The 24565-nt window shown below is 41.0% G+C and overlaps 3 protein-coding genes across 4 annotated transcripts in view; all 3 read right to left on the minus strand.

Moving 5' to 3' along the window:
- Nucleotides 1-5812, minus strand: part of jak2b (Janus kinase 2b) — a 50778-nt gene extending 44966 nt beyond the window's left edge. Inside the window, exons 1-2 of the mRNA XM_039005469.1 lie at nucleotides 5111-5812; nucleotides 2726-2971 (exon numbers count right to left, since the gene is read on the minus strand). Coding sequence (XP_038861397.1) covers nucleotides 2726-2957 — 232 coding nt within the window. The 5' untranslated portion in view covers nucleotides 2958-2971; nucleotides 5111-5812. The remainder of the gene's footprint in view (nucleotides 1-2725; nucleotides 2972-5110) is intronic.
- A 1009-nt stretch (nucleotides 5813-6821) lies between these two features.
- Nucleotides 6822-9551, minus strand: lcn15 (lipocalin 15). The gene is made up of 7 exons (XM_039005600.1): nucleotides 9386-9551; nucleotides 8696-8835; nucleotides 8308-8384; nucleotides 7876-7986; nucleotides 7657-7758; nucleotides 7449-7474; nucleotides 6822-7341 (listed from the first exon to the last, which is right to left on the minus strand). The coding sequence occupies exons 1-6, from the start codon at nucleotides 9476-9478 to the stop codon at nucleotides 7449-7451; spliced, it is 549 nt and encodes a 182-aa protein (XP_038861528.1). The 5' UTR covers nucleotides 9479-9551; the 3' UTR covers nucleotides 6822-7341.
- Nucleotides 9552-10473: 922 nt separating this feature from the next.
- Nucleotides 10474-24228, minus strand: LOC120057196 (solute carrier family 2, facilitated glucose transporter member 8-like). 2 transcript variants are annotated; one of them, XM_039005808.1, is made up of 10 exons: nucleotides 23853-24228; nucleotides 23488-23650; nucleotides 23069-23140; nucleotides 22730-22829; nucleotides 21759-21970; nucleotides 21198-21347; nucleotides 17388-17496; nucleotides 16726-16893; nucleotides 11772-11917; nucleotides 10474-11432 (listed from the first exon to the last, which is right to left on the minus strand). In XM_039005808.1, exons 1-10 carry the CDS (start codon nucleotides 23942-23944, stop codon nucleotides 11289-11291), a joined length of 1356 nt encoding a protein of 451 aa, XP_038861736.1. In that variant the 5' UTR covers nucleotides 23945-24228; the 3' UTR covers nucleotides 10474-11288. The 2 variants fall into 2 exon arrangements, with proteins under 2 accessions (XP_038861736.1, XP_038861655.1); XM_039005727.1 differs by having other exon boundaries at nucleotides 23069-23275.
- Nucleotides 24229-24565: the final 337 nt, after the last annotated feature.

Genomic DNA, 24565 nt, shown 5'->3' on the forward strand with positions numbered 1-24565 from the left:
GTAATAATGACAATTACAACAATACTGAATGAACACTTTTATTTTAACTTAATATAATACATTAAAAAAAATCTATTTAGTCTCAAATAAATAATGAAACATGTTCAATTTGGTTTAAATAATGCAAAAACAAAGTGTTGGACAAGAAAGTAAAAGTGCAATATGTGCCATGTAAAAAAGCTAACGTTTAGGTTCCTTGCTCAGAACATGAGAACATATGAAAGCTGGTAGTTCCTTTTAATATGAGTCTTCAATATTCCCAGTTAAGAAGTTTTAGGTTGTAGTTATTATAGGAATTACAGGACAATTTATCTCTATATCATTTGTATTTCATATACCTTTGACTATTGGATGTTCTTATAGACACTAAATTATTGCCAGCCTAATCTCGGGAGTTGATAGGTTTGAAGTCAAAAACAGCGCTGTGCTTCAAGCATTGCGAAGAGCTGCTGGCAAACGCAGGAAAGTGCTGTTTGAATGAATGCTTACGAGCCTGCTGCTGCCTTCCACCGCTCAGTCAGACTGCTCTATCAAATATCAAATCCTAGACTTAATTATAATAAACACACAGAAATACGAGCCTTTGGTCATTAATATGGTCAAATCCGGAAACGATCATTTTGAAAACAAAATGTTTATTCTTACAGTGAAATACAGAATCGTTCCGTATTTTATCGAACGGGTGGCATCCATAAGTCTAAATATTGCTGTTACATTGCACAACCTTCAATGTTATGTCATAATTATGTAAAATTCAGGCAAATTAATTACGGTCTTTGTTAGAAATAAATGGTCTTCACACAGTTTGCAACGAGCCAGGCGGCCCAAACTGCTGCATATACCCTGAATCTGCTTGCACAGAACACAAGAGAAGTGACACAATTTCCCTAGTTAATATTGCCTGCTAACATGAATTTCTTTTAACTAAATATGCAGGTTTAAAAAAATATATACTTGTGTATTGATTTTAGGAAAGGCGTTGATGTTTATGGTTAGGTACATTGGTGCAACGACAGTGCTTTTTTCGAGAATGCGCTTGTTAAATCATCACTCGTTTGGCGAACTAGGCTATGATTCGATGATAAGGCACCGCAACAGGCACCGCATTGATTATTTGCAACGCAAGACAAGCTAGTTAAACTAGTAATATCATCAACCATGTGTAGTTAACTAGTGATTATGTTAAGATTGATTGTTTTTTATAATATAAGTTTAATGCGAGCTACTTACCTTGGCTACTTGCTGCACTCGCGTAACAGGTGGTCAGCCTGCCACGCAGTCTCCTCGTGGAGTGCAATGTAATCGGCCATAATCGGCGTCCAAAAATGATGATTACCGATTGTTAATCGGCTATGCCGATTAATCGGTCGACCTCTAGACCACACAACATATCAAAGTAAACTTGGAGTCACGCGATGAGATGACGGTTATTATACAATGGTTTCCACCACCATTTCTCGTAAAATTAATTTTACCGACACAAAAAGATCTGACCATGTCGAACGAACAAATGATCTTTCGGCATTTATATAATTGTACCGAAACGTCCTGTTTACATCACAGCTGTCGTGATTTTTTTTTATATACTGTATGACTTTACTCACATAAAAACTGTGGATGGAAACATGATTAATTTCACAACAACACGAAAATATTGTATCTATCATCAACATTTAGGAGACCAGATAATGCACTGTGCCTTGAGTCTTACTAAAAAGCTTGAAAAGGATTTGAATGTTACGATAATAAAATGTTCAACCTACAGGGTCACCAAAAGGTCATTAAACACAAGACCTGTATTTGAGCCGTTGGAACTTGGGACATATTCCAACAAACGTATCTGTTGCCGTTTGCTTAAAGGGCAATTGTGAAATGTTTCAACCGCATATTCATTATCTCCTGCACCAAACCAGTGTCTACATATGTTAAAACAGCATGTTTGTATGATCTGTGATTAAAAAGATGAGAAGGTAGGTCTTAAAAATATGCTTCTGTGTCATCACAGGGTAGGATTAAAGGTTTTTTTTAAACGTAGAAATGTGCAGTTTTCACATATATTATGTAGACACTTATTTCCAACACACTGCTATTGTGCTGGAGATAATGAAAATGAGGTTGAAAAGTGGTTGAATTGTCCTTTAAAATGTCCCTCATGTTTTGCTTTTCAATAAATCTCGTGGGCATTTAAAAACATGCGGGTTTAGTTTCTCCTCGCTGACATTTTTTTGTTGTCGCACATTTTTATTGACCATTGGGAGTGCACCTTATGTCAGAACTCACTCAACCTTAGTTATTATATTTTACGTGTCCATGACAACAGCACATAAAGGTAGACAGGCTGGAACAAAGTGTATAATGTAGTTTATTTTTGCAATCAACCAAGACCATAACCTCTGTGTCTAGTCCCCTATGTCTGAGCTTGTACATTAACTCAATGAGCATGTAAGTTACATGGGGATCCTAATAAATGGGGATCCTAATAAAATACTGTACCAAAATACCATTCAAACCCAATTCCCTCTATCCCTTTTCAAAGGAAATGCAACGATGCATTTTGGTGCAGAAAGGACACCTCATGCCAAACCCACAGGACCTAACCAAAAACTATGGTTTTAACTTATTAAAGTTACAAGTCTATAACTACAGTCCAGAAGTCTTCTTGGTCAGGTCACTAAGTAAAATGACCGTGATCATGCTGTTTTGAAAGAATTTGACTGGTACTCACTGCACTCCTTCGCTGCATTGACACACAGTTGCTCGACTACGTAGTCCCCCGGTGGGTAGCTGAGGGGGGTTGAGTCTACCCCAGCCAGGCTGCTGTGGTAGAGGTGGACCCGCAGCACCGGAGCAGCGGCTGGCCTGGACCCCCGTGGCTCCCGGTGAGCAGTCCCGTTCTGGTGCACAGGGACCGGAGGGCATGAAGGCGTCTCCATGTCCAATACAGAGACACCGGCCATCCGCAATCAGCTGCCTGCATTGAACAGCAGACGGGGGAAAGAAGAGGAAAAGGGAAGGTGATGAGTTCTTTTGTCAGACAATACAAGACAGGTTAGTTAGAGCATTTTGAAAGCAGTACAGCCCAGTGTTGTTCCACCATACTGCAGAGCATCGCATGTTGTGATTAGCTTAGCAGGGAAATTGTGAAACAAATGTCTGCAGAGAACTACAATACAGAGGGGCCCATTGTCAGCACGAGCTACAACTGTCTGCAATCAAGATACCACCATTCCTCTCAATGACAGATAGTAGTGGCAGTCAAAGAAATTGAGCATAGAAGCACAACAGGCTAGCACACAACTTTTCAACTGCCCGGCAGGCAAGAGAGGGGTGACATGACAAACAAACATATAACCTTGAAACAAAGATGCCTTAGAGCAGAGGAGCGCCTTCTTCTGTTGATGACTGGATGTTTTGATCTATTGACTACTGTAAATCCTCCACCAGTACCACCGGAGTTCACACACACAACCTCCTGACACTGCCTGTGGGCCCGGAGATGAGCAGCTCATGATAAAACTGCCCTACTCAATTAACACAAACACTTCGACCAAAGCAGTTGTTTAGCCCTTGGCAAAGTTTTGAGCCGAGATGAAAAACTTCTGATCGGAAGAAGTAAATGACAAAAGCTGCCTCTGGGCAAAAGCTTGTAATATGATTACAGAGAGGAGCACAAGACCTTATAATGGGGCTGAATCAAAATCACAGAAGAGTGGTGTATAACACCATCAAGAGTTTGTATAAGGCTATTACTTAGCAACTCATCAAAGAAAAACCTTTGTTAGCAGCTTTGGAGTAACTGTTGTGAAGATGCAGGCCTAATCATTCCTTTACACAATATTACAACTTTCCACAGTATATCTGTGCTGGCTTGGAAGCAATCTGAACTGGCTACAGCCTACAGCCCATCACAGACACAAGGAGCAAATGTTCAACACACTGCAAAGTGAGTGCATGTAATGTGAGCTAAAGGGAGGTTGAAATAACTGTCAATTAGATTTTCAAAACATGGGCAATCCCAAATCCTTATGTTTACTTATGTTGCATGAGTACATGCAGAATAGGTAATGTCATTGACTCATGGTCTCTTGGATCTTCATGGTGACAGGGTGGTGTATTGAGTGATATCAGTGCCAACAGAAACTGTATTTGATTTAAATATTTTCAATGTGTATAAGATATTGCACTTCAATTCAATACATCGAATTTGTAATGCATAAATGTAATCATTGAATTCATAAAATTAACTTGTATTTCCTGATTTGAAACGGAATTGAATGAATATTGCATTCAGTTTTAGTGAAGTGCAAATTATGTTTGCACTTCTGCTGTGGCAGTGTGGGTGACCAAGAGACATCACCCAGGCCGACACTGCAAAGAATGTGTGAGTGACTCAAGGTGTCCAGATATATATTAATTACCTAATGTTACACCTATTCATTACTAGATGGAAAAAACTAAGCAGTCCATACTTTACTGGGTATATACGTAGCTAGCTAGTTATCGCGCAAGAGTTACGCCCCACTTCCGGTAGAAATGGGAGCAATAACCTCTACACCAGCACAGAAAACTTATGTAGAAACTGTTAACCACCATACAATTCAAACAGAAAACACATTATGCATAAAACCAAAGGAGAAATGTGTGCCCGACAACTTGCTTTCAAGCTTAATTAGTTGGCTAATGTTAGCGAAACAATTAGCTAGCTAACGTTAACTTAGATAACGCGTTAGCTAGTAGCTAAGTAACCTGTTGACGTCAGCTAGTTAACTACGCAAACTGGGCCTTGGTTGCTAGCTACTAGCAAGTATATGCTATTGTAATTACAAATTAGTTACTTTATGATATATAGCTAGTGGAACAAATGTCTTGCAATTCAACTTGAATATGGTGACAATATTCGCTTCGACTTTATCGTAACAACGTTAGTCAGCTAGCTTTCTAGCTAGCTTTTTGTAGCTTTCTATCTCGGGTCAACTCAATCTTACGGGCTACACCTACAACTTTAGAAAATACAAATCCATACCATGCAAAGTTACTGTACAGTGCGTGACATTTTTATAGCTACTAGCGTTAAAAGTGTTGCGTTAGCGTAACGCGTTATAGAACTTACTCGGTTGTTGACGCCAGTCAGCTACCGTTAGCCCACTTAGCTAGCTAGCAGGGCGAGTTTACAGCTTCCTTGTCAACGCCAGGTCCGATCCAATTCTTGTAAATCAATCTTTGCCAGATGAAAATTCATTTGTCAATGTATCTCAAAATAGTATCTCTCTCCATTCTTCCCCTTCACGAAACAAAAAAAAACTACAGTAGCGAGGACTAACGTTAAGCTAAGATGTTATGTTCTTGTCGTCAGGCTAACTAACTATCGATTCCATGTAGCTACACCACAGTTTACCTAAAACGATTTATCTAGCCTTAACAGTTAGCTAGCGAATATAGCTATCTAGTTAACCTGCATTGTTACAGTACCGTTAGCGTGGCCAATAACATTAGCCAGCTGACTGGTAGTAAGTGGCTAGCAAGCCAGCTGGTCAGCTCTCCGAGTCTGATCCCCAGTGCCCACTCCGGCTAGCTAAACTAGCTAACAGGCTAAGTTTTCAAAAGCAGGCACAACTTGTCAAGCTCCCACAGCGCTATCAAGCTCGTTTATAAAGACAACGTTATGTCGAAAACAGTTTCTAAACTACAATTTAGTTAACATCAGAATAATAAGAATACGGCATAAGGTAACGTTATTAGCTATCCCAGCAAGTCAGCTAGCAATATTATGTCAGTTCTAGCTACCACCCTTATGGAGATCTGCATAACAGTAACACCAGCCAATTGTAGCTTTAAACTAAACTAGCCAGAGAGGACGAAATTGACGAGCTGTGAGTGAAGGCCATCTATGTCAGTTATTTGCCCTGCTTTGAAGACTTCTATCTCGTAAGTTTTACTTTGTTTCGATTATAAACCCTTACCATTCAATTTCTATATCTATGTAAATTTCAATTTAGTTTTTTTCTTAGGCTGGCCAAATGTTGGAACACATTTTGTCCAAAATGTCCATTCAATGGAACTGATACCCATGGGAAGGAACCACAATTTTTCTAAATTGACAAATATGTTATAAAACAGTTTTGTTTTCATTAGCGTTCTGTGCCCTATATTACTGTGTTATATGTGTTATCCACTGTCTAACGTTGTAATTGTTTGTTTAGTTCAGGATAGAAAGGGATAGCTAAATGGCCTAATTGAGTTTCACAGTTACTGGCCTCTGACATCTAGCATCAACCAAGGTGTCTGGAGTCTAGACCTTTATAGTGTAAACTCAGTCATGCTCTATAACCTCAGATGAACTGTTCAAACCCTTATCCCATTCCCAGCTGTTCCCCATAATTTGGTGGAAAGTGCAACATGAGTGTCATCACAGTCACTCTGGCCTTGTTGGAAGCAAGACCCATTTTGTGTTGGTATTTTCAGCATACCACCTAAAAAGTGAAATAGTTGTTATAAGTTAGCCCATTAGTGCACTTGGTATAACTATGGATTTATTGGTTCAAGCCCCAGAACCAAGTTGTTTCCCTTCTACAGGTCCACTCTTTTTCACACAGTGTCTATGGATCTATTATGGGAGGACATTTCTTAAAAAACTAAAATCATGGGCTATACTGACATTGAATGAACACTGACAAAATTCTTAAATGGCTTTGTTAAGACCCACTAGAGGGAGCTGAAATGGTTTGGTAAAATGTGGGGCAGATCTGCTCAAGTACAATTAGACAAATACACAAGTTCCTTTTTTTGTTTTCACCAGGCAAGAAGTTCCCTCAAGGGAAAAATAAAGTTATTCTATTCAAAATCTTGTTTATTGTTGATTTCCGGACCTGTGTATACAGTATAAATTGTGTACATTTGCTTACAGAAAACCTGAGATTTAAATAGAAAGGTTTAATGATGTAAAGCGATGTTGAGTGGTTCAGCAATAATGTTAAGCAGGCCTCTGTTTTCCCTCAGGTAATAGAGTTATATTGATAGCTTCCAAAGTCAACCTTCAAGACATTTCAACCCACTATCCCATATTAAATACAACGTTTGTTGTATTAACAATCATAACCTCTGGTTTTAAAACAGATTCTTCATGTACAACACGTTAGGCAGTGACGTATATGAGTAATATGACTCAGACCTGTTATAGAGTATGGCAACAGTTCTCTGTGTATTCAATAGTGTTATTGTACAATACATGTATGTAAAGTAGAGAGTGAAACAGAAGACCCAGGATATGTAAGGGTGATGCGCTCCTATCTTGGTCCAGTATGATGGTGTGGAGTTTTTTTAACCAATGTTTGCTGTTAGGTCCTTAAAAAGTGAGCAGATTTTATTATATAAAAAGCAGAACATAGAAACGCTCAGAAAACCCTGTTGCTATAGAAATGTTATTCTCATTTAATGTAATTTCTACTCACTTAATGTCCGCAATCAGAGCAGGGATCTGTATAAGTAGTAGAATGAAAACATGAAAACAACAAAAGGTGAAATTTTAAAGCATAACATAACACATTTAGTAATTTTTTGAAACTGGGACAAAGATTATATACAGTTCAATGGCACCAGTCCAAGTCCTACGCTACTTTCATCTGACAGTTTGTACTGTGTTTGATCAGTCATATTTACCTACGAACGATGGGGTCAGAATGGAGTCTGCAGAGAATCCCAGAGACAGAGAATAGTTTCTAAATCTCTCCACCAATTCTTTTCTCAGCGTTGGTGAGCGACCTTTAGAAAAACAGAGTGGGAAATAGTGAGAAAAACATACTTTTTTGATAATGACTAGAATAACTGTAGGAGTAAGGTGATCCACATGAGACAATTCTGTATGTAAATTATCTTTACCATAAAGAGACACCTGGGAGAATTCTTTCACAATCTTCTTGTATTTCACCACCAGACCATATTCAGTGTAATTGCTCTCCACCACGGTGATGTCCTTCAATATCTGATGGCCTGTCAATTAGGTAATTTGTTAGTTAGAATACTTAATGGTTTGAAATTGTTTATCTTTATAGGCTCAGGACATGATACCAGCAACAAAAATAGCACAGATAATAGTGGATCAGCAACCTTCATCATACATTGAAACACAAATGGATTATAGGAAGGGTTAGGGTTAGAATCTAACATACATAAGAAACGGATGTCTGTACTCCCCCTCCCACTGCAGTGTCAACATCGGCGTGTCTATTTCTACATTTACCCCATGCTTCACTGTGTCTCCTCCCTCATACCATCTCCTCTAACCAGCTCGAGGAAGGAAGCATAACTTACGGTCACTAAAGTAGTTGAACTGGCCTGGGAGGTCAGTCTTCTGGTAGTAGTACACACGGCACATGCAACCTTTTAACCTGGCAACAGGAAATTGAGAAAGGGGTTATGGGTTTGTGTGTGCTGCAAGTATTTATAACATGTATTAATACACATTATAAATAGTGTGTACTTTTACTACTTGAGTATTTAAGCATTTATAAACATAAGCATCTATAAGCATTTATAAGCATTGATAAGCATTTACAATGGCCTATTACTGAAAGTCATAGTCAGTATAAAGTTTATCCCAGTGTTAACTTATTGACTGATGTGTAATGTTCCTATTAACTACAATGTTTTTATTTGTTGGAGTGTAGATCTCATTTAAAAAGCAAAATAGGGTAAATACCCTGTCCCCCATACGGTTAGGTTGGCATTGCCATCCATATCATAGGTTACATTCCCATTGGAGACCTGCACATAACTTCTCCATGGCACAAATTCTGGTGAGTCATATGCCAGGCCAACACGATACCACTGTCCTGAAAACTGAGCAAATCACTAAGAATGTTAAAGACAATACATTATTCCTTATGACATTAAATAGGGAAATAAAATCCTTCCATCAAAATCCATCAAGTATAGTATTAACACAATTGATTTTTTAAACATATATTGACGAGAGAACAGCATTGTTTAAAATGAAGAACAAATAATAATTGCTTTAAAATAATATTTCAGGGTACACGTTACAATAAATGTTCACAAAACAGGATTCAAAACACACAAAAAGACCAATCTTATGTAATGGTCTAAACAAACAACAACAAAGTTGAAATTCCGCTGTTCTTTGACCTCGCTACTGTTTGTTTTTCAATTCAGTAACTTTTGTTTCCAACAAGGTTTTCCATATACTATGGTTAGACAGACATTTACCATAGATACATGTAGTTAATCAGATTTCAGAGGATAAATAAAATGGTCTAAAGCAGGCATTTAACAAAGAGTAAAACCCATAATAAAGATCAAAGAACCACAGTGCTTTTATCAGAAAAAACAGCCTACCACAGCACATTGACAAATATACCATTGTTCTCACCCTTTGTAGATCAAAGTCCTGTTGTGGATGAATATCAGCATTGATACACTGAGTCCATAGCATCACGCTGAAGACGGTCACCACTAAAAACATGATGAACAAATAGAGAAACAGACCCTGTTGTGAGACCAAGCAGGTAGAATCAAATAGATAAGAGTGGGAGGTCTCCTGGATGTGGACCTTTATATCTTCCTCTAAGTACTTGGAAATGTTCCTAATGCCGCCTTCACATTCACCTGCCACCAATTAGGTAATTGCACATTCCTGTACCCTGTGGGTAATGCATAATCACTTTTCAAAGGATAAAGTAGTGTTGGGAATACTGAAACATACCCTATTGTCCAACAAAAAAAGATAACCCTTTTCAGAATGTAACTTCCACATTGTAATGATGCATCTAGTCTTTTAACAGAGGTGATAAAATATGCTTAACATAATGGAGACTCATTCCTAACGTGAGAGGCCAGGAAACAAAGCTGACTTTTCCATTCAAAGTTGAAAGGATTTAAAACATTATAGACGACATACTGCATAATCTCGGAAAATGTTAATGACATTAAAAGTGTATAAGTCACCAAATGGTCTTACAAGTTTATACAAATGTAAGATGTGAAGGCAGATAATTGCAGGTGTAGGCGATCAAAAGACCCACCAAGTTTGAGAAATGTCTCAAGGGTTAGTCACACACACTCATGTCATTGCAATAGCAATTTCATGTAGTCTTGTTAAAATCACTTTATTCATCAATTATACACAAAGTCGACTTATGCTTTTATCCCAACCCCGCCGACAGACACACAGGTTGGAGGGGGATGCACACTGGTTGCCCATGGAGCAGTTGTGCTCAAGGGCACAACAGCAGGCAATGGCATCTAGGATTTGATACCAGCAAATCTCCGGTTGCCAGCTCACTTCCCGCCAGAATTGTCCCGTCAGACCTGGGTTTCAAACTGGAAACCCTCTAACCGTTACGCTTCCATACAGTTGAGTGCCCACTGAACAGACCATAACCTCTAGAACTATTCAGAATTTAAAAAACAAATAGAATGTCTATGGGAGAGAAAAAAAATGTACAGTGCTAGTATGGATGAAATAGACAAGTCTTTTATTAACATATGACCATTCACTACTGTAGCACATTTAGTTTCATGTTTTGGCACCGGTAATAGTATACCACATATTACAGTGTGCATTGATACTTCATGTGTAGTCACACAGCCATCCTTACCAAATTACATACTTTTCTCCACCTTTCTAAAAATGTTTCAGTAAAAACATTGTTGTTATTTCAGAAGAAAAACATGACAAATAATTCCAACAGGACATTTGTGCACACTTACAAATGTATACCCCCATGGTACAAAGAGAACATTAAATCAGTAAACTATCTAATTATCAATATGGGCCAAATTCTTACTTACATGCACATAGCTTTAATTGTTCTCTCACATTTGAAAATGTTGTAAACTGTTCTTGTACTGTAAACAAAAAATACATAATGAAATGCAAGCATTGTAAGTAGAATTGACAAATATTTCTGGAGCACACATTTTGTGAATCTTCAAGTGTGATGTATGAACTGAACTAACCCAGCAAATTTTTTGAGGGGTAAAAAAGGGGGCTTAAGAGGTCCAGCATTCAATCAGGATGCCCAAAAGGCCAATGGCTCAGAATGCAAGGCCCACTATTAAGTCTGAGAGTATCAAATAGGCATAAGTCAGCTGCAACCATTTTACCTTTTCAAGTCACAGAATAAGATGATAATCTATCTCTAAGGACCATCCAGATAGGACTACCCAGAAAACTATTGACCACAAAGTATCATGAGATGCTTGAAACTCTAGTTCTGTCCTTGTTGATGTTATATTTGGGGTTGGCATTAAGTTTGTCTATTGTAGCTTAATTATTCTGGAGTCCCTTTGAATTGTGTCTGGATCTGCTCCAGAGTTTTGCCTTTGGTCTCTGGGACAAAGAGGATGGTGAAGACTATGTTGAGCGCACAACACCCAGAAAACAGCCAGAAGGTCCCAGCACTGGTTAGAAGGTCCTGAAATACATTTATCATGGATTGTTATTACAATTCCCAAATTCATCCTTACAGTTACCAGTATTACCTCAGACATCTTAGCTGATCCTCTAAACTGTTTTGTCTTGGACACTGCACCTGAACTGCAGCGTAAACTACCTTGTTCGACACATTTAGTGTCGAACTGTATACATAGCCATGTTTGTGTATCTGTAATAAAACATGTTGAAGTTTACATTGACATTTGTCTCTGCTATGCTAAGAACATGCAAACCATAACTGCAAAATGGCTTCCTGCCAAGCCCCCTGCCTGCTCAACATCCCTTTATCCCCCACACAATGCCCCAAATCAGCACTCACCATCAGGTCCTGGAAGGTCTTGGTGATGATGAAGGCAGAGCCCCAGTTGGTGAGGACACAAACAGAGCTGGCAAACCCCTTTACTCGCGAAGGAAAGATCTCAGACATCACCAGCCAGGGGATGGGACCCCAACCAAGAGAAAAACCTGAATGGACAACAGGGTATGCCGATGAGAAAACATATCACACGAGGCAAAATGTCAGATCTGAACTTAAAATATAAATTAGTATATGGTTAATAGTAATTTCAATATTATAACCAAAAGACATGGAACAACTTAAGTGACGAAACCCACTATACTCTAAAAACATTACTAAACACTCCTACAGTGCATTCGAAAAGTATTCAAAACCCTCAACTTTTTCCAGATTGTTACTCTACAGCCTTTTTTCTAAAATGTATAAAACTGTTTTACCCCACAACAATTATAAATGCAAACACAGGTTATACATTTTAGCAAAACTGAAACATCACATTTACATAAGTATTCAGAGCGAAATGATTGTGTTTCTAGTGCCGACAGTGCAGTAATGTCTAACAATTTCACAACATATACCCAATACACACAAATCTAAGTAAAGGAATGGAATTAAGAATATATAAATACGTGGACGAGCAATGTCAGAGCGGCATAGACTAAGATACAGTAGAATAGAATAGAGTTGTGGCCAAAAGTTGAGAATGACAAATATTAATTTTCAAAGTCTGCTGCCTCAGTTTGTATGATGGCAAATTGCATACTCCAGAATGTTATGGAGAGTGATCAGATGAATTGCAATTAATTGCAAAGTCCCTCTTTGCCATGCAAATGAACTGAATCCCCAAAAAACATTTCCACTGCATTTCAGCCCTGCCACAAAAGGACCAGCTGACATGTCTGATTCTCTCGTTAACACAGGACTGAGTGTTGACGAGGATAAGGCTGGAGATCACTCTGTCATGCTGATTGAGTTCAAATAACAGACTGGAAGCTTCAAAAGGAGGGTGATGCATGGAATCATTGTTCTTCCTCTGTCAATCATGGTTACCTGCAAGGAAACATGCGCCGTCATCATTGCTTTGCACAAAAAGGGCTTCACAGGCAAGGATATTGCTGCCAGTAAGATTGCACCTAAAACAACCATTTATCTGCTCATCAAGAACTTCAAAGAGAGCGGTTCAATTGTTGTGAAGGCTTCAGGGCGCCCAAGAAAGTCCAGCAAGCGCCAGGACCGTCTCCTAAAGTTGATTCAGCTGCGGGATCGGGGCACCACCAGTACAGAGCTTGCTCAGGAATGGCAGCAGGCAGGTGTGAGTGCATCTGCATGCACAGTGAGGTGAAGATTTGGAGGATGGCCTGGTGTCAAAGGGCAGCAAAGAAGCCACTTCTCTCCAGGAAAAACATCAGGGACAGACTGATATTCTGCAAAAGGTACAGGGACTGGACTGCTAAGGACTAGGGTAAAGTAATTTTCTCTGATAAAACCCCTTTCCGATTGTTTGGGGCATCCGGAAAAAAAGCTTGTCCGGAGAAGACAAGGTGAGCGCTACCATCAGTCCTGTGTCATGCCAACAGTAAAGCATCCTGAGTTCCTTCATGTGTGGGGTTGCTTCTCAGCCAAGGAAGTGGGCTCACTCACAATTTTGCCTAAGAACACAGCCATGAATAAAGAAAAGGTACAAACACATCCTCTGAGAGCAACTTCTCCCAACCACCCAGGAACAGTTTGGTGACGAACAATGCCTTTTCCAGCATGATGGAGCACCTTGCCATAAGGCAAAAGTGATAATTAAGTGGCTCGGGGAACAAAACATCGATCTTTTGGGTCCATGGCCAGGAAACTCCCCAGACCTTAATCCCATTGAGATCTTGTGGTAAATCCTCAAGAGGTGGGTGGACAAACAAAAACCTACAAATTCTGACAAACTCCAAGCATTGATTATGCAAGAATGGGCTGCCATCAGTCAGGATGTGGCCCAGAAGTTAATTGACAGCATGCCAGGGCGGATTGCAGAGTCCTTGAAAAAGAAGGGTCAACACTGCCAATATTGACTCTTTGCATCAACGTCATGTAATTGTCAATAAAAGCCTTTGACACGTATCAAATGCTTGTAATTATACTTCAGTATTCCATAGTAACATCAGACAAATATCTAAAGACAATGAAGCAGCAAACTTTGTGAAAATTAATATTTGTCACTCAACTTTTGGCCACGACTGAACAGTATATACATAGATGAGGAATGCAAAAATATGTAAACATTAAAGTGACTGGTGTTCCGTTTATTAAAGTGGCCAGTGATTAAGTCTAAGGCATTAGCCTCTAATGTGCTAGTGATGGCTATTTAAACAGTCTGATGGCCTTGAGATAGAAGTTGTTTTTCAGTCTGTCGGTCCCAGCTTTGATGCCCCTGTACTGACCTCGCCTTCTGAATGATAGTGGGGTGAACGGGCAGTGGCTCGGGTGGTTGTTGTCCTTGATTATCTTTTTGGCCCTCCTGTGACATCGGGTGCTGTAGATGTCCTGGAGGGCAGGTAGTTTGCCCCTGGTGATGCGTTGTGCAGACCGCAACACCCTCTGGAGAGCCCTGTGGTTGCAGGTGGTGCAGTTCCCGTACCAGGCGGCGATCCAGCCCGACAGGATGCTCTCAAATTGTGCATCTGTAAAGGTTTGAGGGTGCCAAGCCAAATTTCTTCAGCCACCTGAGGTTGAAGAGGCGCTGTTGCGCCTTCACACTGTGTGGTTGGACCATTTCAGTTTGTCAGTGATGTGTACGCCGAGGAACTTGAAGCTTTCCACCTTCTCCACTGCGGTCTCGTTGATGTGGATAGGGGGGTGCTCCCTCTGCTGTTTCCTGAAGTCCACGATCATCTTTGTTTTGTTAACTTTGAGTGAGAGGTTATTTTCCTGGCACCACACTCCCAGAGCCCTCACCTCCCTGTAGGCTGTTTCTTCATTGTTGGTAATCAAGCCTACTACTGTTGAGTCATCTGCAAACTTGATGATTGAGTTGGTGGTGTGCTTGGCCACACAGTCATGGGTGAACAGGAAGTAGAGGATGGGCTGAGCACACACCCTTGTGGGGGCCCCAGTGTCAAGGATCAGCGAAGTGGAAGTGTTGTTCCCTACCGTCACCACATGGGGGCAGCCCGTCAGGTAGTCCAGGACCCAGTTGCACAAGGCGGGGTGCAGACCCAGGGCCTCAAGCTTAATAATGAGCATGGTGGGTACTACGGTGTTGAATGCTGAGCTATAGTCAATGAACAGCATTCTTACATAGGTATTCCTCTTGTCCAGATGGGATAGAGCAGTGTGATGGCATCATCTGTGGCTCTATTGGGGTGGTAAGCAAATGTAAGTGGGTCTAGGGTGAAAGGTAAGGTAGAGGTGATATGATCCTGGACTAGTCTCTCAAAGCACTTCATGATGACAAAAGTGAGTGCTAAGGGGGCCAATAGTCATTTAGTTCAGATAGGGAGAGATTGAATATGTCCGTAAACACACCAGCCAGCTGGTCGGCGCATGCGCTGAGGACACGGCTAGGAATGCCGTCTGGGCCGGCAGCCTTTGGAGGGTTAACACGCTTAAAATGTCTTAATCCAGTAGGCCACGGAGGAGAGCCCACAGTCATTGGTAGCAGGCCGTGTCGATGGCACTGTGTTATCCTCAAAGTGGCCGAAGGTGTTTAGCTTGTCCGGAAGCAAGACGTCAGTGTCAACGAGTCTTCTTGGGTATGACGCTACAAGCGTGGCTCCCCTATATTTGGTGAGTTTCTCCCATTCTTCTCTGCAGATCCTCTCAAGCGCTGTCAGGTTGGATGGGGATAAATAAAATAAAAACAGGGAAGTGTTAAAGTTATCATTTTTATCCAATCAAGGAACTTGATCCTAATTTATATAATGTATAAATGAGAATCTACAAAAACTATTTTTTATTAGCTGCATAGCTATTTTTCAGGTCTCTCCAGAGATGTTTGATCGTGTTCAAGTCCGGGCCACTCAAGGACATTGAGACTTGTCCCAAAGCCATTCCTGTGTTCGCTTGTTTCATCAGACCAGAGAAGCTCGTTTCTCATGGTCAGGGTTCTTTAGGTGCCTTTTGGCAAACTCCAAACAGGCTGTCATGTGCCTTTTACTGAGGAGTGGCTTCTGTGAAACCACTACCATAAAAGCCTGATTGGTGAGGTGCTGCAGAGATGGTTGTCTTTCTGGAAGGTTCTCCCATCTCCACAGAGGAACTCTGGAAGCTCTGTCAGACTGACCATCGGGTTCTTGGTCACCTCCCTGACCAAGGCCATTCTCCCCCGATTGCTCAGTTTTGACGGGTGGACCGCTGTAGAAGAGTCTTGGTGGTTCCAAACTTCTTCCATTTAAGAATGATGGAGGCCACTGTTCTTGGGTACCTTCAATTCTGTAGAAATGTTTTGGAACCCTTCCTCCAGATCTGTGCCGCGACACAATCCAACAGCAATTCCTTCAACCTCATGGCTTGGATTTTGCTCTGACATGCACTGTTAACGGTGGGACCTTACATAGACAGGTGTGTGCCTTTCCAAATCATATCCAAACAATTGAATTCACCACAGGTGGACTCCAAATCAAGTTGTAGAAACATCTGAAGGATAATCAATGAAACAGGATGTACCTGAGCTCAATTTCGAGTCTCATTGCAAAGGGTCTGAATACTAATGTAAATAACGTTTATTTATTTTTTTACATAAAAGTACAAACATTTTTTTAAACCTGTTTTCGCTTTGTCATTATGGGGTAGTGTGTGTACATTGATGAGGGATAAAACAAAAAGTAATACATTTTAGAATAAGGCTGTATTTGGATAAAGTGGTCTGAATTCTTTCCAAATGCACATTGCCAACAATGTTTTCAATGTGTTTATCTAGTCAGGATAGTTTGCTGGGCAACAATAGTCACTGTTTTCTAGACTAGACAGAGCCCAATCTAAGTGTGGAGCTCACCTGTGATGAAGAAGCCCATGCTGGCCAGTGCGAGCCAGGACAGCCCAGCCGCAGGGTCCTCTGCTAGGGGACTCTCTACTAGGCAAAGTCCTGAGGAGTTACCATGGGTTTCACTGGACAACTTGAAGTAAACACCAAAGGCAGCAGTGCTTAGGCACATAGAAACTCCTTGATATATAAAGGGAGGGAGGGAGAAATTGACATTTCTTTTCACAATGGTGAACGTGCATAAAGATGGCAGAGTACAGACATGTCATAGTTCTAAAACAGTTTTTAAAACTGGCACGCGACACGGCTCAATCTACTTTTTCTTCTTCTTTTTGAATTGCTGGCGTCTTTGGAGACTTGGATCGTGTACTGTGCTAATGCCGATATAAAATACAAAAATTAGGGAGAGCAACCTACAATACAGCAAACGAGGCATTTGTGGTAAGTGCATGGAGGCCTCCATATTTATGCACGTCCGCCATTGAACAATTATTTTTAGGGAGTTGGGGCCCAGTTTGGGTGAGATAATCTGATGTCAAGCTTGACAGCGCCTTATTTCCACCCCCTACATTGAGCGGGATTGCCACAAAGGACTCAATTGATGCATTATAATCAGTGGTGGAGGAAAGTTAAGTATCCGATATTACACAGACACGCTTGTGAGACATATGCACCTGAGAGGATGAGGAGAAGCTTTCTTCCAGCGCGGTCCATGACCAATGCTGCTACTGCAGTGAACACTACCTGGATTGCTGCTACTACCACCGTAGCAACATTGCTGTTCTGAAAAACAAAATCACCATCTGCCATTTAATACATTTAACCCCACTGGCATGTCAATATCCATAGTATCGATATTATTTAGATAATCATATTACAGCTTATGAATAGTAATGTGAAAAGACAAACAAATTGAACCAATAAATCAACACTGAACAAAAACATAAACGCAACATGTAAAGTGCTGGTCCCATGTTTAATGAGCTGAAATAAAAGATGCCCAAAAAGCTGATCTCAAATTGTGTGCACAAATTTGTTTACATTCCTGTTAGTGAGCGTTTCTCCATTTGCCAAGATAATCCATCCACCTGACAGGTGTGGCATACCAAGAAGCTGATTAAACTGCATGACCATTACAGAGGTGCACTTTCTGGGGACAATAAAACACCACTTAAATTAGCAGTTGTCACAACACAATGCCACAAATGTCTCAAGTTTAGGGAGCGTGCAATTGGCATGCTGACTGCAGGAATGTCCACCAAAGCTGTTGCCAAATAATTGAATGTTAATTTCTCTACCATAAACTGACTCCAACATCGTCTTAGAGAATTTGGCAGTACGTCCAATCGACCTCAAAACCGCAGACCATGTGTAACCACGCCAGCACAGGACCTCCAGATCCGGCCATTTCACCTGCGGGATCATCTGAGACCAGACACCCAGACAGCGGATTACTGTGGGTTTGCACAACCAAAGAATTTCTGCGCAAACTATCAGAAACCGTCTCAGGGAAGCTCATCTGCATACTCGTTGTCCTCACCAGCATCTTGAGCCGACTGCAGTTCGGCGTCGTTACCGACTTCAGATGGCAAATGCACATCCTGTGAGGATCAGAATGGGTCAGATCAGCTTGGCAATTGCTGACAGTAACCAGGCCCGCTCTCACCCACAGAGGGTGGGGTGGAGCTGCTGGATGGTCGACAGTTCACACTGTTGTACATTACAGGAGAAGGACTCTTTATTGCCCTCCAGTATGAACAAAAGGAATGTCTTTGTAAACAGGCTTTTCCCACAAACTCTAAACACAGTCAAACGTGAATACTGGAACAATAATTCTAACATAGGGTGGGGAATGGTCTGTCAGGAGCTATAGAAAACTAATGTCATGTTTTTGTGACGTCATTAAAAATTGTATGGACGAAATACAATAAGTATATCCCCTTTATGTCAAGTTTCCATCCAATATGTTGTGCATATAATAGTAGCAATTATGAACTTAATTTTGTTAAGATAGGAATGTGATTTTAGGAGGTAAACTCATCATAAAAACCTGTCTTTCAAAGATAATTCATAAAAATCCAAATAACTTCACAGATCTTCATTGTAAAGGGTTTAAACACTGTTTCCCATGCTTGTTCCATGAACCATAAAACATTTATGAACATGCACCTGTGGAACGGTCGTTAAGACACTAACAGCTTACAGACAGTAAGCAATTAAGGTCACAGTTATGAAAACTTAGGACACTAAAGATGCCTATATACTGACTCTGAAAAACAGCAAAAGAAAGATGCCCAGGGTCCCTGCTCATCTGCGTGAACGTGCTTTAGGCATGCTGCAAGGAGGCATGAGGACTGCAGATGTGGCCAGGGCAATAAATTGCAATGTCCGTACTGAGACGCCTAAGACGGCGCTACAGGGAGACAGGACAGACAGCTGATCGTCCTCGCAGTGGCAGACCACTTGTCTGCTCGTTCTGTGCGTGATTTCCTGCAAGTCAGGAATGTCAGTATTCTGCCATGGCCAGCGAAGAGCCCGGATCTCAATCCCATTGAGCACGTCTAGGACCTGTTGGATCGGAGGGTGAGGGCTAGGGCTATTCCCTCCAGAAATGTCCGGGAACTTGCAGGTGCCTTTGTGGAAGAGTGGAGTAACATCTCACAGCAAGAACTGGCAAATCTGGTGCAGTCCATGAGGAGGAGATGCACTGCAGTGCTTAATGCCGCTGGTGGCCATACCAGATACTGACTGTTACTTTTGATTTTGACCCCCCTTTGTTCCGGGACACATTATTCCATTTCTGTTAGTCACAGGTCTGTGGAACTTGTTCAGTTTATGTCTCAGTTGTTGAATCTTGTTATGTTCATACAACTATTTACACATGTTAAGTTTGCTGAAAATAAATGAGGTTGACAGTGAAAGGGTGTTTCCTTTTTTGCTGAGTTTATAAGAGAATCTCTCCCCTATAAACTGCATAAGTAGCCAGAGAGCATATCAGACTAACAGAACCTTCCCCTTTGGCCAGAGTACATAAAAGGATTTCCAACAGAAATTAAAATTAGACCAGGAAATGTGAGGCGGGAGTTACACGTTTGAAATGGTTGGAACTTTAAACCTCAACACGAGCTGAAGAAAATACCTCACCTCCCAGACGAGACCAGAACATTGCCAGGTTGCAGCTGTTTGTGTAAAGTGGTCTGAATCCTGAACATCAACATGAGGTGTTGGTGAGAAGCTCACCTTCCAGACAATCACTGTACGCTAGTCTCATCACCCAGTGGGAACCATCGACACGGCTGGCTAGCTAGCTAGCTATCTTCCAGAGTGAATAACAGTAGAAAACGGGACAGGGAGACCCCTTTCGGACAATCAGAGCCATACAGCTTGCCACTGAAAGGCCAACAACCTTCCTAAGGAGGGCTGGTTCCGACAGATAAACGGCAAACTAAGGCACTCAGAAAAAAACATTCATGATTTCTTATTCCAAACGGGCGGTGGTTCGTGTGCAAACTATATGATTAAGGAGAATAGTTCTAAAATGTATCGACGATAAGTGTCTTTCTTTCTCTCCCCCTCCATGTTGTTGTGTAAAAAGCCATTGTAAAAGTCCGCTAGGGACCTTTGTTTCATGTATTAAGTGTGTATGTTATCCTGTTATTATTTAGTTCGCTAGTAAATAAATAAACCAATTTGTGTAGTACTGAATCATGAGTAAGGCTGTTTTTTTTTGCAGATGCATGAGATTACAACTGTTCTGAATGATGATATGAGGTAATAATTAATAAGATAACTGTTTATCAATGTAATAGATTTACCATCTCCCGAATTAAAGTCTATGGTATCTCTTAACCTCTTCCGTGGTGCCCCAAATTCCTTTTGAGTTAATTGTTACGTGATCATTTCAAATCGGGTAACAATTAAACATAGTTAGTGGATTAAATAAATAAGTCATCAGATGAATGAAAGTAAAGTCACAATGGCAAGCTGGAGAAGTGTGCTCTTCACAGATGAATCCCGGTTCCAATTGTACTGGGCAGATGGCATCATGTGGGTGAGGGGTTTGCTGAAGTCAACGTTGTGAACAGAATGCCCCATGGCGGTGGGGTTATGGTATGGGCAGGCATAAGCTATGGACAATGAAGACAATTGCATTTTATCAAATGGAGATTTGAATGCACAAATATACCATTACGAGATCCTGAGGACCATTGTTGTACCATTCATCCGCCACCATCACCTCATGTATCAGCATGATAATGCACAGCCCCACAGCGCAAGAATCTGTACACAATTCCTGGAGGCTGAAAATGTCAGTTTTCATTTATTTAAATTGACTAATTTCCTTATATGAACTGTAACTCAGTAAATTCTTTGACATTGTTGCATTTATATTTTTGATCAGTGTATTAAAACTGTAATCATAAAAAATAAAATAGCTCATTCCAGCAGCCAAAATACCTCAAATAACACATAACAATTCTTACCTTAAAATGGGCTTCCTCGAAGATAGTCTCAGCATAGAACATGATGGCGTTGATACCGGTGAGCTGTTGGAAGAGCATCAACATGATGCCCACTCCAAGGGGCTTGTATACTCCAGGGTTCTTAAGATCAGCCATCCCCAAACTACCTCCCTGGGTTTAACACAAAGCACACAGTCATCACACCCTCTTATTCCCATTAACATGAGTCAGATGTGGAAGCATGCTTCTTTGTTCCTGATTCTGCTCAGACTATATCCACTGAATGGATGACAACCGTTTCTCAGCTCTGCCAAGTTTCTCTGCTCTGCTTCCCTATAGTAGTGAGGCTGACCAGAATATACTCACTCAGATACAAAACCATGCAAGTAAAGACAGAGTTCCTTCAGCTAAAAGTTTTGGATTTTTCCCTCATGTTCTTATTGATTTGGTTAAGTGCAACACAGAGAGGTGACTCAATATTTCACAATCCATACCTTTGTCCCTTGTATTATGCCATTGCACAATGTCTTTCTCAAAGAAAGTCTTATAGCTCATGATTATTAGGGAATACACAAAGCTCACCTGGTCGTCAGAAGCATCCTCAATGCGGGCACACTCCCACTCTGCAGGGGCATCTGGCCCCCTCAGAAAGCGCACTGCCTCCTCGGCTTCCCTCCGTTTACCCTGAGACAGCAGGAACCTGGGGGTCTCGGGCATGAAACACATGAACACCATCATCATGGTGGGTGGGATGGAGCAGCAGATTGCCAGCCAGCGCCAGTCCAGAAACATCCCTGGGATGTTAGTAGAGTAGGGAATGTGAGAGGACAGTAGTGGGATGACCCTAGTTGGATCCTTCCCAGTGAAAATTAACCACTACTGACATTCTGGATTCCAGATACAGTGGTGTTGTTGATATTATGTAACTCCAGAAGATGAACAATGATAATCTATAATGTCGATTATTAGTATCCATCACCCCTCTTCACTAAATGGAAATAAATGCATAATTAGAAGAGCATATACAGACAATGGGATAATGAAAAGCCTCTGCCTTACAACATTCCTCAGCCAAAGACTATTCCTTCTAAACATAAGACACTACTGAGACAAAACAGCCTACCACGCCTGCAATAGTACTGTCTATTGAGGAAAGTATCTTGAGAAACAAGCATGTCATGTCAGTAACTTGATTAGGCATAGTGGTGGCTTGGGAGGCTGGCACAAATGAGAGCTCTCAGTTAGCAGGGTGGAATCTTGATCATTCCTGGTGATGATGATCACATGATATGATTATCAAGGTTCGGTTGCCAATATTGATTGGGATTGATAAAACCTTGCACCACATCATTAAAACATGAACCTCTACCCGTATGACTACTGTTGTAACCTCTGTCAAAGTTGTACAATACTGAGAAATCCTTAGTGACATTGTCAGAAATCCTCACCGCTGACCAGATACAGTATAAAAAAAATGTTCAAGACTTATGACTTTATCGTTTTGAATATCATAACATCCAAATACTGCTAACAAACAGACACCTGTGGCATACCTGCTATATATGCCCCCATGATTCCTGTGACCACCATGAGTTGAACACAGGAGCCCATTGTCCCACGGACACGCTCATGGGCAATCTCTGAGATGTACAGCTAGAGCACAGAGGAAGAGAAAAGTGAAAAACAATTTTCACACAGGAGGAGTATGCAGCATGGCATATCAATAGAAATAATTCAACATTTGAGGTGCCATGTAAAATAGGAATGTATGATGAAATAAGATCATTAGAATGTAGGCATTCACATAGTACACTTATCATGCATCTTGGTCAATTGTAACTCCCTCTGACCTTAAACTGATAGCATAAGAGTAGACATTCCATAGTACTTACTGGCACCACGAGTGACGTAACCCCACTTGCCAGTCCTGTGAGTACCCTCCCAAGATACAGCATCCAGACATTCTGAGCAGCAATAACGATAGTAAAACCAAAGATATAAGGTAGCGAGCAGAACATAAGACTCAGTTTCCTCCCGATCTTGTCCACCATCCAACCGCCGAGTAGACCTCCTATAGCAGCTCCTATTGTCACGATAGACTACCAAAAAAAATTCAAATAAGTGGCTAATATTCACTTTCATCCATTCAGGAATGATTAGGGCCCTGAGTTTCCCCCCAAGAGTGGGGTGGCCTGACCTAGAAAAACTCTGGGTCCTTGTTATAGCATGACAAGGATTCAAAGCATAGCCTAGTGGGATTATGAGAGGGGGGGAAAAACATTCTTGTCATGGGTCCCAGAATTTATCTTACCCCAAACCACGAAGCCTCGTCATCGTCTAGTCGTAATCTTGGGTCAGCGATTGTGCTTAGTTCAGGGATGGCAGGGGAACTGTACCCCAATACAAACCCAAAACTCAAGGGACCAAGGACAGCTGCAAGAGAGGCCAGGAACAGCTTTCCATTCTTCACCTTGCTGTTGAAAGACAGAACAGGTGGGGTTACAAATCAGCTTCTATTGTAACAATAACATTACATATAAGACTTCACCATCTCAACAAAACGAGACCATGGTTTTAGTAAAGAAAAACATGTTAGGTGGTATAGGGCCACCAAAGATATTGGGTTCAAACTTTTCTTGCAGACATGTTTCAAAAAAATCAATAACACAAACTTACTCAAGATATGCGTCCTGTTCCGACCTCACTCCTGTGTCTTCTCCATCTTCTGTATCAAGCAATCGTCTTGACTCATTTTGGATTTCAATCATGGTTTGTCCTGTTCGCAGTCACTTGACAACAATGAATGTTGGACATGCAGAGCCAGCGACAGATAATTTAGCAAACCTGTGCAAAAGAATATACGCGAAGGGAAAACTACCACCGCTCGTGAGACTAGAACCCCTTAATTCAAAACGGCAATGATCAGGAAAGAACGAAAATCATAATTATATTACCATTTTTAAAGCAATATATCCGTTTCAATGTTGTCAATTTACCGACCGACCAGCGGATTGGCAAATCTGGTTTTATGTTTTCATATAATCAGCTGATGCGCATGCTAGCAATTAATTGCAATTTCCGGTTTCGTTTTTCAAAATAAAAGTGCAGCTGTTCCCAGGACGTAGTTTGTTTCACAGGGAAGGCGTTCCCTAACGGAAATATGCAAATACCTGCTACAACGCGCCAATAGGATCTCGCTAGCTCGTACATGGCTTTGCCCACATGCTTAATTTGCTCCAACTGTAAACGACACAGATTAACTATTTGGCGTATACCACGGGTATGAGAAAACATGTATTTTTACTGCTCTAATTACGTTGGTAACCAGTTTATAATAGCGACAAGGAACCTCAGGGGTTTGTGATATATGGCCAATATATCACACTCGT

Source organism: Salvelinus namaycush, chromosome 1 (genome assembly GCF_016432855.1).
Source record: "Salvelinus namaycush isolate Seneca chromosome 1, SaNama_1.0, whole genome shotgun sequence".
Classification (NCBI taxonomy): Eukaryota; Metazoa; Chordata; class Actinopteri; order Salmoniformes; family Salmonidae; genus Salvelinus; species Salvelinus namaycush.